Source organism: Eurypyga helias, unplaced genomic scaffold, assembly GCF_000690775.1.
Source record: "Eurypyga helias isolate BGI_N326 unplaced genomic scaffold, ASM69077v1 scaffold8940, whole genome shotgun sequence".
NCBI lineage: Eukaryota > Metazoa > Chordata > Aves > Eurypygiformes > Eurypygidae > Eurypyga > Eurypyga helias.
The window spans coordinates 45,482-59,986 of record NW_010227600.1 but is presented as its reverse complement, the minus strand read 5'-3'; the positions used below and the strand labels follow the sequence as shown (position 1 = coordinate 59,986).

Below are 14,505 nucleotides of genomic sequence, written 5' to 3'. Positions count from 1 at the left end.
TCAGCAGCTAGTGTGATGGCTGTGAATAATTAAGAGAGATCCTAGTACCTCCTTTGTCAGGTCTTAGAATTATTTTGTTGCCATACTTTATAAAACTTGACATGAGAAAGTATGCCCTGCAGCATGAGGATGGTGTGTTAGAATTTCTGCTACAGTTTTTATGGAAAATTATTAAAGATAAGGCTAATAAATTGCACAATGTGTTTTGAATTTATAATACTTTCTAAGGAGCTTTGCAAAGACATGAAGTGAAATATTTTCTGTATAGCATGACGGTTAATATGTGGATTATAATCACTCACAAATAGCATTACCTATGCTTCTACTAAAATGTTTTTGCCATAAATTCTCTTGTTCCGTTTGGGGGAATGGGATGAACATCATGACCTCCTTTATTTGCTGTTGAGATCCCATTCCCTTTTTCTTTTTTATTTCTTGTTTGTTTGCTTTTCATTTTCATCCTTTGCAAAGGGTTGGAATGATGTCCTTCTGGACACTGCTAAATCACCCTTGCCAGAGTGAGATTACTCAAAGGACTCGCAAAATATTTGCTGAGAACAGATCTTAATGTCTTAGCAATGATCCAGTTTGTCTAAAATTGGTATTACCTCTACATGCATGTTGTACTGGAGAATGCTCGCCAGCCGTGCGTAAACTCCATTAGGGGGAATGGATAAAAGTTGGCTCTTCTCAGTAGCAAAAGTTTCCTGGGACTTGAGCTTATATCTAAATTATTCTGTAGCTTGGAGGGATTTGGTCTATGATTTTGATTGAGATACCTGTAGAAGCAACCAAAAAGGCAAATGTCTCTTGGGAATGGAAAAAAGGATTAATCAAAGTAATAACAACAAAATGCTGAGTTTTCATAGATATGAAACTTGTACAATTGAATAGTAAACAATGGTTCACATCCAGAAAATGAAACTGAGAAGGCAATGCTTAGCAAAACATAAGTAGTGTTTTGGGGACCTCTGAACTGTAAAAGATGATGTGGTGACATGGGACATTACGCTTTTGTTGTTTGACTCAAAATTACATTATGAAGAAGTGTTGCTTAACTGAGTATCCAATAAATCCATCACTACTTGCCATTAAATATGTAGAAAAAGATTTCTGGGGAGAGAAGCAAAAGCATTATGTAGAAATTGGAGGTCATGGAATGCTATACTCTTAAGTCATCGTTTACCTCTTCAGTTTATCATCAATAAGGGTTGGAAATCAGACCAAAGAAAGCAGTAACCCAACAAGCCAGTTTCTGCTGTTGTCTGTCTGGAAAGAGCTCATTCAGAATTGTCAGAGAGGGGTTCCAAAAATTATAATTGGGTAGTTGTGCAGACAATACGTATATGCTGCAAAAATGCAAAGGGCGAGATATTTTTTGAGTGAAATAACCTCATGAATTCTCGTAGGAGAGGTCCAGCACAGATCTGGCAGAAACAGGTAAGAAATGCATGTAAAATTAGATGCTTCTACTTGTGATTGGCAGAAGTTTTCCATATTCTACTCCCAGGTTTGCCAAGTGATTCTTTATTCTGTTCCCATAGGTGCCTATCTACCTAATCTGAGGGAACTGAAGTTGAACAATAGCTTGCTTGTGTCTGTGAGGTAAGAAATGAATGATAACTGAAACAAACGTAAGGAATAATAGACCTTAATTTTGTTTAAGTGATAAAATCATTTGTGCTGATTTCATTTCTTCCATTTCCCTGTGCCGTGATAATGGATTAGGTCATGAATGTATGCTCCACAACCACAGACGTTTAAGGACAGGATCTGAGCTGCAATAAATCAGTGTAGTTACAGTGATGCCCGTGATCTATCCCCAGTCTTCCAGGGAAGTTCCTTCCATGCTGAAGTCCATGGAAATTTGCTGCAAATTTGGAAGGAGCTAGAAATTTGCCTGTTATCTAGGTCTAGGCACTTGGGTTTTGGAGTATTTCAGCCTTTGGGCTTCTGTTGTGCACTGCAGCCTGTTCTATACGGGTCAGACAAGTTCCTCAGCTGATGAAAATCAGCTTTATTGAAGTTGGTGCAGTTGGGTTTATGAGAGCTGCTATGAAGACTGCATGTCCCTGGCTGGCCCAGCTCCATGAGAGAGAACTGCGGAGTTGGCACGTTGGGAAGGTAGAAGCAAAAACCATCACAATAAGGAGGCAGAGCTGTCTGCTCATTCCTGTGCCGATATCTGTTTTAGCCTTGCTAATTACTGCATAGTGTAAAAGTAGAGTTCATATCAGCAAAAGGCTGTGTAAAGGGACATCTTTATGATGAACAGGACTGCTCTCTGACTTTGTATGGCTATCTGCTAAATTGGGGGGGGGGAGGCGGGAAATGGTGATTTTGCTAATTCTTGTTAAAGAGAACGTGTTCCCTGATGAGAAACAGCGATAAATTCTTCTTGGTCTCATGCATCATCACTGAAGTAGATAACAAACTTCGATTGTCACACTCTGATCTTATTTTTCCCTGTACTGGTGATGAGATGAATTATTTGCAGTCTAAATTCTTCCACCTTCTAGTCAGCAACATGGAAAAGTGGTGGTTTGACATTGCTGCTGTTATTTTAATGGCAACCAACCACTGTCATAAGCATGAAATTGCTCCATTATTTTAATGGAGGTGTAAGTAGTGTATGAAAAAATTGTATTTTTTAAAACATCAAAAGATATTATATTAAACAGAAAAAAAATTAAAGTTTCTGGTTTGGGTTTTTTTTTGTTTTGTCAAAAATCCATATTCTCTTAAAGTGTATCAATGGAAAACATTTTGACCAGTCTTGTTGGTACTGAGTACAGGATGCAGTTCAGCAAAACTGAGCTGTTTAGTTTATTTGACTTCTGGCTTTTAGTAGGATTTTGCACATCCCTTTGTATTCTGAGACTCTAATTTCTGTCATGAAAAGTTTTGGCAAACCGTCTTCTGTGACCTGATAACACTGTGGTCCTTGATGAGGGTAACATTTGGTCTCAAGGTGAATTTTGATTTGATCAGTTATAACGTGAATATGTTTTAGCTTGGATAGCAAGTCTAATATTGTGATGCTTCCCAGACACACAAACACCAGGAGAAGCTACCCACTCCTCCTTTAAATGAGCGTGCTTTCTGTGTTCCATTTAAATGCAACTGTTGTAGAATAGGTAAAAGAAGATGACGACTGTTATCTCTCAGACCAGAACTCGGTCAGTACAGTACAGCAGTTACTTTCTTTTATTAATTCCCATCTTTAACAATCTGTCATTGATAAACACAGATGACTTAAGGGCACAGCCTGTGCAAGCACAGCCTGGGTACTTGAACTTTGTTTTTGGATGTCTGCATCGTGTCAATTTACTGCCCATTAAAGCAGCACTGCTGTCACGGCACTAGCTGTGTCTGCTCTAGCGAATGTAACATAGCTGCTTCCATTCTAGCAGGCTGCTGCTATTCACTCAAAAAGGTTTTAGAACTCTTATTTCTGAATTAAACATCTTGATGTTTGAATTCTGTCCAAAAAGTGATTATTTTCTTGTGTTCGACCAAACCCTTGCAACTGAGGTTTTTGAGGATGATAGAAAAAACCGTTCTTCCTGCTCACTCAAAGTCATTCCCGCAGACTTTGTCAGCTGTAAGGTCAGAATCATTGTGGCTATGATTTGCAAATGGGCAGCAGATAACAGGAAATGTCTCGTAAGGACAGACTGAAGGATTGGTTTGTTTACTGAGAAGAAGGTAAGGACAGAAAAGCAGGCAAAAGGAAGAAAGTGCTTCCTATATACTTGGGATGTTAAAAGCAGACATGTTTTTCATGCTATATATTATGGGAAAACACGTATTAGGGTGAATCATGAACAGGAGACTGTCAGTGTGTGTGCATGAGTGCGTAGTAAGATGGGAAACTTGCTGTTTGTCACCTTAGTTTTGTTTCATTCTGTCTGCAGAAAAGAATTGCCTTATTATTTTAGTATGAAGAGGGATTAAAACAACTTTTTTACAGTTCAAAAGGGGAGAAGAATTCTCTTGATAGTAAACTGCATATAGGGAGATGCCAAAATAAGGATTTCTGATCCTTACTTCAGTTAGTGATTCTTTTTTGAAAACGTTTACTCCTGTCAACCTCACAGAGGAACTTAAGTTGTGAGGATGCCGAGGTGTGCGTCGCCGTTCACCGTTCAATAGAAATCAAAGGAGGGATGTTCTGGCAGTGAGGAATCAAGGTACTTGCGTGTTACAGTTTTCTATGGGAGAGCAAGGCTTGCTGGGTTGGTGAGTTTGAATATTTTCCTGGTAGTTCCTGAATGAGTTCCGATTCCTTTGATGGGGAATGTGGGTGAGCTACTTCAATTGTAAACTCTTGGTCCCTCCCAGCCCTCCTACAGCTTGCATTACTTTTGAATACTTGAAACTTTGAAAGGCTGTATATAAGCATAGGGTATCATTATCACCTATATAATTTAACCCATAAGGAAAATATATCCAAGTTTATTTGCAGATAATCCATCTTGGTGGTTGAAAGGGAATTTCTTTGCTGGCTGTTCTTGGGTTGTAGTTTTCTCCTGGCCCTTTGCTAAAGGGGAACGGCTCTGGAAAATCCAGTGTACTGTGGAAAGAAATTAGTTCAGATTTTGTTAATTTTCTAAATCACACTGATTTTGAGGTCTTGCCTGGTGACCTTCACCCGTGTGCCAGCAGCTAAGAGATTCTAGATTTATGAACTGATAACTGGGAATGAAAGGTAGAGCCTATTCTGAAGAGTGCTTGGTAAGAAATTACTTTTTTTTTTTGGTTTTGTTGTTGTGATGACACATGGTCCTCATCTTTGTACTGTTTCCAGTAAAATAACTATATTTCAAGGCCAGTGAAGGCCGCTATTCTGCTTTGGCACGTAGCCTACGTTTTGGGGTTTTTTATCAGATTGCTTTTATTCTCAATTCAGGGATGAACTAAGAGATCTGTTTTAAAATATTAGATAGATATCTTTATGAAAGGGCTTTAAATCTGATAGGGGAATTTCAGGCACTGGTTCCCATACATTTGTAACAGAAGCTGTTTCACCAGCTGAAGTTCATTTCCTCCCATTCAGCTCTACACATCATAGCCAGCAGAACACTGGTCTGCTCTCAGGGCTACTCAAGCAACTGCTTGCAAGAGAGATACTGTAGGTGAGATGAAATGCAGAGACTGCAAAATGTGGAGATAAAAGTATGAGGGATATAGGGAAAGGAAAGAAGATTTCCTTCATCTGGATAGTTCACATTGCTGCAGACTGTGTTGTATGCAGTTCTCAAACTGCTCTTGCCCTGTTGGAGAAATGTCCCCTGGAACAAGAGGACAGTAATCCTCGTCCACCTGGGTCAGTAAAGTCATCATGGAGGAGTGGAAATGAGACAGCTGTCCTGAAGGTTTAAATGAGCAAGGTGCAGAATACATTAAAATACAACAATTCTCACCCTTTCATGTGTCTTAGGATAATTTTGGTTTGGGATTTTTTTTTTTCCACACCAGCTCCTGGGGACAAGACTAGCTACACAGGAATCTCTGAATTCACTTTCTGAAGTTTCAAGCCCTCTTGACTTTGAAAATAATAACTGAAAATGTGAGTTAAGAGATTTGAGTAAGGATAAGTGAGTGTAGGGTCCTGCACCTGGGGAGGAATAACCCCCTGCACCAGTGCAGGTCGGGAGTTGACCTGCTGGAAAGCAGCTCTGCAGAGAGGGACCTGGGTGGAAAGCAGCTCTGCAGAGAGGGACCTGGGGGACAATCAGTGGGTCATGAGCCAGCCATGTGCCCTGTGCCCAAGAAGGCCAGTGGTATCCTGGGATGCATTAAAAAGCATGGCCAGCAGGTTGAGGGAGGTTATCCTCCCCCTCTACTCTGCCCCAGTGAGGCCACATCTGGAATGCTGTCTCCAGCTGTGGGCTCCCCAGGTCAAGAAAGATGGGAACTACCAGAGAGAGTCCAGCAGAGAGTACAAAGATGATCAAGGGTGTCTCTCTTACGGGGAAAAGCTGAGAGAGCTGGGGCTGTTCAGCCTGGAGAAGACTGAGGGGAGATCTCTTACCAATGCTTGTACATATCTGAAGGACAAGTGTCAAGAGGATGAGCCAGACTCTTTCCAGTGGTGCGCAGTGACAAGACGAGGGGCAACGGGCACAAACCTGAATGCAGGAAATTCCGTCTCCACATGAGGTAAAATATCTTCACTTTGAGGGTACCAGAGCACTGGAACAGGCTGCCCAGAGAGGTTGTGGAGTCTCCTGCTCTGGAGATACTCCAAACCCCCCTGGATGTGTTCCTGTCCAACCGGCTCTAGGTGAACCTGCTCTGGCAGCAGGGTTGGACTAGATGATCTCCAAAGGTCCCTTCCAATCCTCACTGTTCTCTGACTTTTTTTTTTTCTGCTAATTGCATGATTTTAAGAACCAGAGAAAACAAATTCTTTGTTAATTTAGGCCAAGGTCTTTAAACCCATATTTTACAATATTTTTGAGACCTGAATCAGGATCTTTAGGAATTTGAACATTGCAGTATTACTCCTTGGTACTTATCCAACAAAGAGTTGAGGCAAATGCTCACCTCTTAAAGTCACAAGAAGTTTGACTTCAGTGGAACTGCTTGCAAGCTGAAATTTAAACATTAGTCCAAGTGCTTTGCTGGATTTGGACCAAGTTACACCATCTTGTGTAAGAGTGAGTCATGACCTGATCAGGGCAAACTCTGATGTATTGCTGGTAGTGTGTGTCTAGGCACCCACTGTTTGCTGGATAGTTTTCGCTCAAAATCTGGGGGGATGTCATTTCCCTAGATCTGTTTTTTTCCTTGTTGTTTTTACTTATTCATTTCCTTGCTCTCTTTTTTTGTATTTTTTTCTCCAGTTGCTTTTTCTTCTGCCTGTCGCTTTTTTTTTTTGCAATTACTGGATTTCTGTCTGTTGCATGTAACAGGTACCTCATGTAATTGCATGAGTTTTGCGCAACAAGGGTCAGCGTTGCTTTCATGATAAAATGCCAAAATATTTTCTAGAATCAATTCAGTTACTTAGTTTGCATTAAAGATGCAAATATTTATCAGCAGATGATTTATTTGGATTATAGTAGTTACAGTTTTTAATGAGGGATCAGGGTGCTCTTTCTCTAGGTTGTATTACACATGCAGTCAGAAGCACTGCTCTGATTCGGTCTGGGTAAATCTCTTCACATCTGTATTTCATTTCCCAGCGCATCACTGTTTGCTTTGACATTTGCCTTTTCTGGATGGGGAAAGCATTTATTTTCAAATGCAAGTTTAGTTTCTTTAGGAAGTGTTTCTGTTGTTCCTTCTGTGTAGCCAGCCTGAAAGTCCTTCAGCACTTAAGGTTGCTCTGAAGTCTCTCCTAAGAGCATGTTCTTTGAGGACTTTGGGTGCTTGCCAGGAGCTGGGAAAGCATTTGAGTTGAACCTTAATCTCTGTGTTAATTGAGTCTTCTCTGTATCAATGCCTGCAGATCCCTGAGAATATTACAAACCTTGGCAAAATTGCTGTGACCTCAGGATTAATTTAGCATTGGCAGTTTTAAGGACATTCCTATTATTGATAAACAGTAATGATTTGTGGACAGAAATACAGCTACTTTTGGTTGAGTGAATTATTTTCAGTAAAGCACAATCAGCCTGTCTGCATTATGCTCTAGGGAAACCTGATTGCTTTGACCATTTATCAGTTCTGGGTAGACCTCTCCGAGATGCCTAGCTCTCCCTCAACTGGGAAGGCAATGTAACGCTTCTATCTTTTATTGGTTTCTTTTCACCAGGTCAGGTGCCGAAAGCAGAGTGGGACCGTATTTGTGACCTTAGACATCAGGGAGTCTGAGAGGCTGATTCATCAGCAAGGGATGCTGAACTTGTTTCCTGCGTAAACGCACCGTTGCGGTTCTGGGGCTCGGGCTCCGTTCTGCAGCGTGCATGGAGGACATCAACAGAAGCTCATGGCCTTTCCATGGTTCTTCCGTTCAGCACTAATGTTCTAAGCAGCCTTCCCTAGATGACACTTCCCTTCCACCTATTTCAGGCTGTCAGGTATAGAGCGTACCTGTAAGGAACAGGGTTATGAGGCAGGTCCTACCATTGCAGCTCCAAGCTTAAAAGTCTCCTGGTCATGACGGGGTCAGTGGGGAGGCTGTAGTGTATTCATCTCAGACCTGAGCAGTTCCACAGAGGTCAGTTCCTTCCCCGAGGGGCACCACTATCATGTTTCTGTTTTGTGACCCAAGCTGTGGTACCATACAGGGCATGAAAACTGTACGAGGATCATCAGAGACCTACAACGCTTTTGGCAGTGTGAGTGTGGCTAGTGAAAAAAACAAAGAGAGTAATAGATAATGTGTACAGCAAGTCTGCCAGTAAACATCTGCAAGGTAAGGGAAGACCATCATTTAATAATCAGGCTCCTTTCTCTGCCCACAATCTGAACAGACACACCACTTTAAGTGTATCTGGGGAAAAAGTCGCTTTTTCTTTCAGGATGTTGTCTCGTGCTATGCACCCATCCCAGGCAAGAGTTCAGCTTCTCTTTACTGCTGCCTCAACTACTACTTGCTAACACAGCTTTGTTGAATATTCAAGCAGCAGATACCTCTGCTGGTGCCTGGGCTCGTTGACATAGAGCTCTCAAACTTTTCCTGTGTACGATTTTCTCTGGGATCCAGCTCCACTTGGTGATGTCCAGCCAGGAGATGCGGCTCATCTCAAAGCCAGCGCTCCCTGAGCTGGGGATGTGCTGACAGTACAGGGCGTTCCAGGGGGTCAGGGAACTAGAGAGGAGATGGTGAACACTTCTCAGCTTTTCCCTTCTGTGAGGAGGTTGGAGGATAGAGGTGTCCTGCCTTCCTTCTGTGGCGTTTGAGGGTAGACTGTTTGGTCCCATGGGAAGAATCCAGTCCTTACTCTTTTAAGGTCAGTGAGCAGAAACAAGTGCATGCACACCTGCAAAAGCCACATCTCTGGCTTACAAATACTGTTTGTTTACAAGTAGTAATTACTTAAGATACACCACTGGTTTTAGCGAATGAGAAACCTTTTAGGGGCCCACAAGCTTACCTGATCCCAATCTCTGGGATTGCAGGGACAGCTTTACCCTTGGAACCAAGTGGAGATAGCAATGGCAATATCTGGAGGCATTGTGGCTGACTGGGCTTTGGTGAGACTAAGCTTTGTGGCTGAGCCACTGGACCAGGACTTAAAAAATACAGCTCAGCTCCTGGGTTAGCTGTTCTTTCTACAGTATCCTGGGTTAGCTGTAGAAATTCGCCGTATTTTCAGTCTCAGTTGTTTACTTTGTATATTACTCCAGGGCAGACACAGTCTTTTGAATGAGTTATGTACAAGGCTTTGCCTAATGGGATCATGATCTCACTTACATGCTCTGCATGGCTACTCTAATATGATAAATGAAAACATTGGTAGTAACTAGCTGATTTCTGCCAGTAGATAGGTACTTCTCTGCCTGGCTATTAGGCTTTGCAGCTGCTCTGCTTCAGCTCTCTATGTCAGGGATCACTTACAAAAATTTACATCTAAATGTTCATTTTAGTCAGTGATGAGAAAAAAACGGTTATAATCATCATCTGAGAGAACCCAAAGAACTGGCTTGGGAAGCAGTAGTAATTAGCCCATTGCCAGTGGAGCTTTCCAGCTGTGGAAGGGTTGTCTTCATGGAAACAGGTAGGAAAATAATCTTAGCATCAGTTTAATGGGTTTGTAGGTTGTTTTGATTCTCTTGTACAAGAGAGTTGCTTGTCTGCAGGTTGGTTTTGTGTTTTTTTTTTTTTATTTGAAATAATTATATTCAGTGGGAAATTTTGTTCTTGGAACGCAAGGTAAGTGCTGATTTTCCAAAAGGGGAGGGAGTCAGGTTAGGGGGGAAATTAAGATACATGATTATATTCATCAGTTAGTAACTGCCCAGCAATGTGAATAAGCAATGAAGAAATAAATAGAATTTCAAGGCTCATCTCCATGACTGAGGACACATTACAACACCTACTGCTAGATTCCCCTGGAATGGGAATTTGTTTGAAAGAAGTCAAGGATGGGGTATGAAAATTTCTTTGTATTCAGTTAGTACACCCACACCAGATTTGGGACGTCTGGTGTACTGTGAAATAAATGCTGAGGTTCTGTCCTGTAGTAACACCCTCAGTATGGAAATCTGTAAGGTCTCTTCTGCCTCAGTAGCCAGGTTGATGGGCTCTGAGGTCCCCCCAGCTTCTCTTCTGCATCTTGTTCGCATGTTGTAAAAGAATCTGGATGCCAGGACAAGCAGAGAAAGTCTCCCTTGAAGATATTGTTTAAGGAAAAAGTCTTGACTCGGGACATAGGAGGCAAGTCTGTAGTGTCAACTCTGGAGTGAACTTTAGAGGCTGAGAGAGAAAAGAAATTTTGGAGGAAATCAGCTGGCATTTTCCAGCTGTTCACAGGCTCAAATTGTACCTATATCTGTTCCTTGCAAGCTTCTGGATTTTATTCTGTTTTCTTATTGAATATATGCACAGATAAAGAAAAGAAAGAAAGGAAAAAGCACAAAGAAGAAATGACCATCAGCCACAGGAGAAAATCATTTGTGTCACACAAACGTGCCAGATCTAAAGGATCTGGAGAACCTGCATTCCCACCATTATACATTCAGACTAAATCACTTTAAATTACATTTTCTCTCTAGGTTTTCATATCAACCCATTTCTGCAGTATCATTTTTTTTTCCAGTGGAAGCTCTATAGCCATTACCATGACAAAAGTTGGATAGCAACTGACAGCTGATCCAATTCTTTAGATGTGTGTGGTCAATTACTCTAAAATTCCATTTTTTTTCTGGTACTCAGAAAAAGGGGCTTTGGGGGCTTTTTTTGTGGTGTGTGCCTTAACACCACTGAATCTGTCAGCTGATTTGGGTCATTTACAGAATATTCTTTCTGCTTACCCTCCAGCGTTAAAGGTTTCAAGTGTTAATTTTGAAGGATGAGATCTATGTTGCACTATATCTGTCTTAGACGGCCAAAGCTCAGACCTGGAACGTACTGTGAAATAGGCACAAAACATGTGGGAGACTAAAAAGTTATTCATGCAGGAAATTTTAAAGTGCTGTGGGATACATTCCTTCAGTGTAAATAACTCTATCTGTAACCACAGTTTCATTAGCCTTTATTTTTTCTTTATATGTAAACTTTCAACAATGCAAAGGAACGATTGCCAACGCTATAGGAACTGTCAGTAGCTCTGGGGCTAAACTGAGGGGCAATGGATGTGTGGGTGTGAGAGTTTTATTTACCCTGTGTCTCAACTTCATCCTATTTGAAAATGCACTTGCTGTTGGGGAAGACGTAATGCACCCAGCGAGATGCAGCTGAGAGTTTCTACAGCATTGCCGGGGCACAGCTTCGTCCCGAGGGTTGGGAGCTGGAGTAGGGTGGAAAAAAAAAGATCAAGGATGGGTCTTGGCCCACAGAACCATGCTTCAGCAACCCCCGCTCCTTTCAAATTGTGGGAGCCGAGTTCAAGCACTATCTTTTGCTGTTAAACGCTAGCAGTAACTAAGCTGACAAGCAGTTTTAAAGATCAAAAGGAAATTAATACAAAATTGCATTATCCTTCCCACGCATGCTGTATATTCGTGTGTTAGGGAATTGCTGTTCCTGACTCCGACTACATTGATCAAGCACGTTATTCTGCTCCAGGTTTTTGACAGCAGCTAAAAACGGGAGCACTTCAAACTAAAGCTACATTTCATGCGTTATTCACTTCAGCAGAAGTAAGCGTCGGGGTTAACTTACACACAGTTCTGACTCGTTACAGGAGTGTGTGTATCAGCATTCAATTTGATTTACAAATACCTTTGTCCTTTTCTTCTCAGCAAGCACTTTTGGTTTAAATGAGGTATGATCTGACATAGAAAATAAAGTCCTTGCAGGCAGCATTTAGTGAAATACTGTGGTTGCTACAGTGAGTTCAGTGAGGCCATGAGAAGCAACAATGACAAGCAAAGATGGATTAATTCAGTAGTGGCCTAGAGGTGTATCTTGTTGGGGTTGGGTTCTTCATCCGTTGCCACCTCCTGTCTCCAGATGCCATCCTCGTCTGCTGGCACCGGAGGGGGTGGATCTCGGCCCCACTGAAGGCAGAGGGAGGTTTGGTACTGGTGTTAGTGGAACAAGGATTTTTATGCAGTGTCTCTGGTTGTAGCACTGGTTGCTGATGTGTCCTTGGCAGAGCTGAAATACTCTACCAGGACCACCAGCGTGGTTGCTGGCTTCAGTCCTGGACAACAACCAAATGGCCTTGAACGGTTTGTGGTTTTGACTGCTGTAGTTGGGTAGTCTCCTGGCTTTGTTTTCAGACTTTCACTTTAGAGAAAATGCTGGCCAAATGCACATGGCTCCTTCATATTCACAATTTGCTTTAGCAAGCCCACAGAAGCTGCAGCTGCCGGCTCTGACTTTGGCATAACGGAGCAGAGAAGGCAGAGTCACAGGCTGGACAGAGTGTGAAACCCTGAATGCTCTCCCTGATTTACCCCTTGTGCGGCACTGTGGAAATTGCATTTCTTTCCCAGAGATCCATTTTGCCATCAGTGAAAGTGTGAAGCAGAAATCCACGGGTTAGAAAAAAACCAAGATACTAGACCCCATTGCCCCTTTCCAAACTGGAGACTTAAAAACACCAACCAACCAACCACAGCAACAAAAAACCAAACCAGGAATGAAATAGTGAAATCCTTTTGTTGGGAGAAATTGCCAGTGGCATCAGCACTGCAGCCCATTTGGAAAACAGCTTCCTATTCGTTGCAAGGTTGTCTCAAAAAGATGGGACAATGGAGACACCTTACTGCAAAAACCTTTGGCAATGATAATTTTTCGGTCGCACAGAAATTCTTCATTTGCATGTAAAAGGGAGTTCTGAAAACAGAATTTCGTAGTGATGGTTGTTGTTTAAACCTTTGGTAGGTGCGTGGTTTCTGTTCAACCTAAACCACGCTTGCCTTCCTTTGATGTGTTTAAGCTTATGAGTTGAGAATTGCCTAGCAAAGTCTCTTTTTGCTTAGTTTTTGAAGTCTCCAACAGCATGTCTCAACAGGGTTAGCAACCCTTACTGTGAAAAAGCTGCACGGTTCAGAAGGAAGAATGAGGCTAGAGTGTTGGGTGCTACATTTCTTCCATGGCATTTCAGCCTAAAAGCAGGCTTCTGGCAGCAAATGATGGGACATGATCCCTGTTATCTTACACCTTGGGTAAGGGAGTGTGATGCTAAAGGCAACCCATGTGCCGTGGCTGAGCGAGGTGCAAGGCAGAGGAAACCCAAGCCAACGGTTTTCCACACATCGCTCGTTGAATTTGGAAGAGTAAGTACAAAACCAACCAAGGCTGCAATACTGCAAAATTAATCAGGGATTCACATTCATCTGACGTTTGTTCGGCTGCAAAAGAACGCTGCGGGGGCACGTGGACACGGCCTCAGCTCTGCTGGTTGAGCTGGGGGCTGTGTCGTGAATTTGATCAAGTAGGAGTAACACATGTATACGATCAGTTTTACAGTTTTGAATATTTTACAGCTATTTGAGAGTACAATGAAACTATTATGTAAGCTTCCTATTAGAACATATGTTACTGATTCAAACAACATTCAGGCTTCAAACGTTTTTGCTTCTGATGGCAGGATTATCTGCACATCCAAACCATCGTCTGCTGACATGTGGACCAGATCATTGTTATCACCGTGGGCTTGATAAATTCAACTTGATTTCTGTAGATCAAATATGATATTTTTTCTTCTCCTTTATTTTGTAAGACTCTAGTTTGGTCACTCTTTTAAAATCTAAATCTCTCCGATTACCAATGCATTCGTTTTCACAGCAGCCTTTAAAAATAACTAATATCTGCATCAATGGCTGTTTTAGATCTATTGCTACTGAAGATTTATTCAACAGTGTGTGCTCGAGATACGGTTTTCAAGTTCAGTGGATTTAGTGTTTTATTTCTAGATGAATGATTCGAAACCAGCTTCCAAAAGAAACGATAGTTTTCAAGCTGATGAATGTGTTCAGGGTTGTGCTGTTTTAAGTGTTTACTGGGTAGCTTGAGCTCAGTGGAGCTATTCAAGATTTATTGTGGTGAAACCAAGAGTAGGATTTGGCTCTCTGGGGTTGGTCTCTGTCCAGTAAAATTTTGGCTGGAGTGAATCAATCCCTGAAGAACAAGGATGCTGGATTAATGGAAGAACACGTTATTTCTTCAAGTTGTTATTAGGTCTTGTAATCCAAACTCTTCCTTGCCGCTGTGCTCTCCGCTCAGTCTGGGGGAGTGATGACAAGATGGGATCATCAAATTTCCTGGGAAAAAATCCTGAATGGTCATGCACAAGTGGGGAGGGTGTTGCCAAGACCCTCACAGAAACACAAAGCTGTTTGAGTTCCTATCCCTGCAGTGTATCTGGAGATAGTTGGAACCCAGCATAAAAACCTCTTCAATTTACTAATATTATTTTTTTAAAATAAATTATAAAT

General features: G+C 41.8%; 1 protein-coding gene across 1 annotated transcript in view; it reads left to right on the top strand.

Moving 5' to 3' along the window:
• Positions 1-14,505, top strand: part of LRRC56 (leucine rich repeat containing 56) — a 50,184-nt gene that overhangs the window by 14,839 nt on the left and 20,840 nt on the right. The window contains exon 3 of the mRNA XM_010156729.1: positions 1,545-1,605. Coding sequence (XP_010155031.1) covers positions 1,545-1,605 — 61 coding nt within the window. The remainder of the gene's footprint in view (positions 1-1,544; positions 1,606-14,505) is intronic.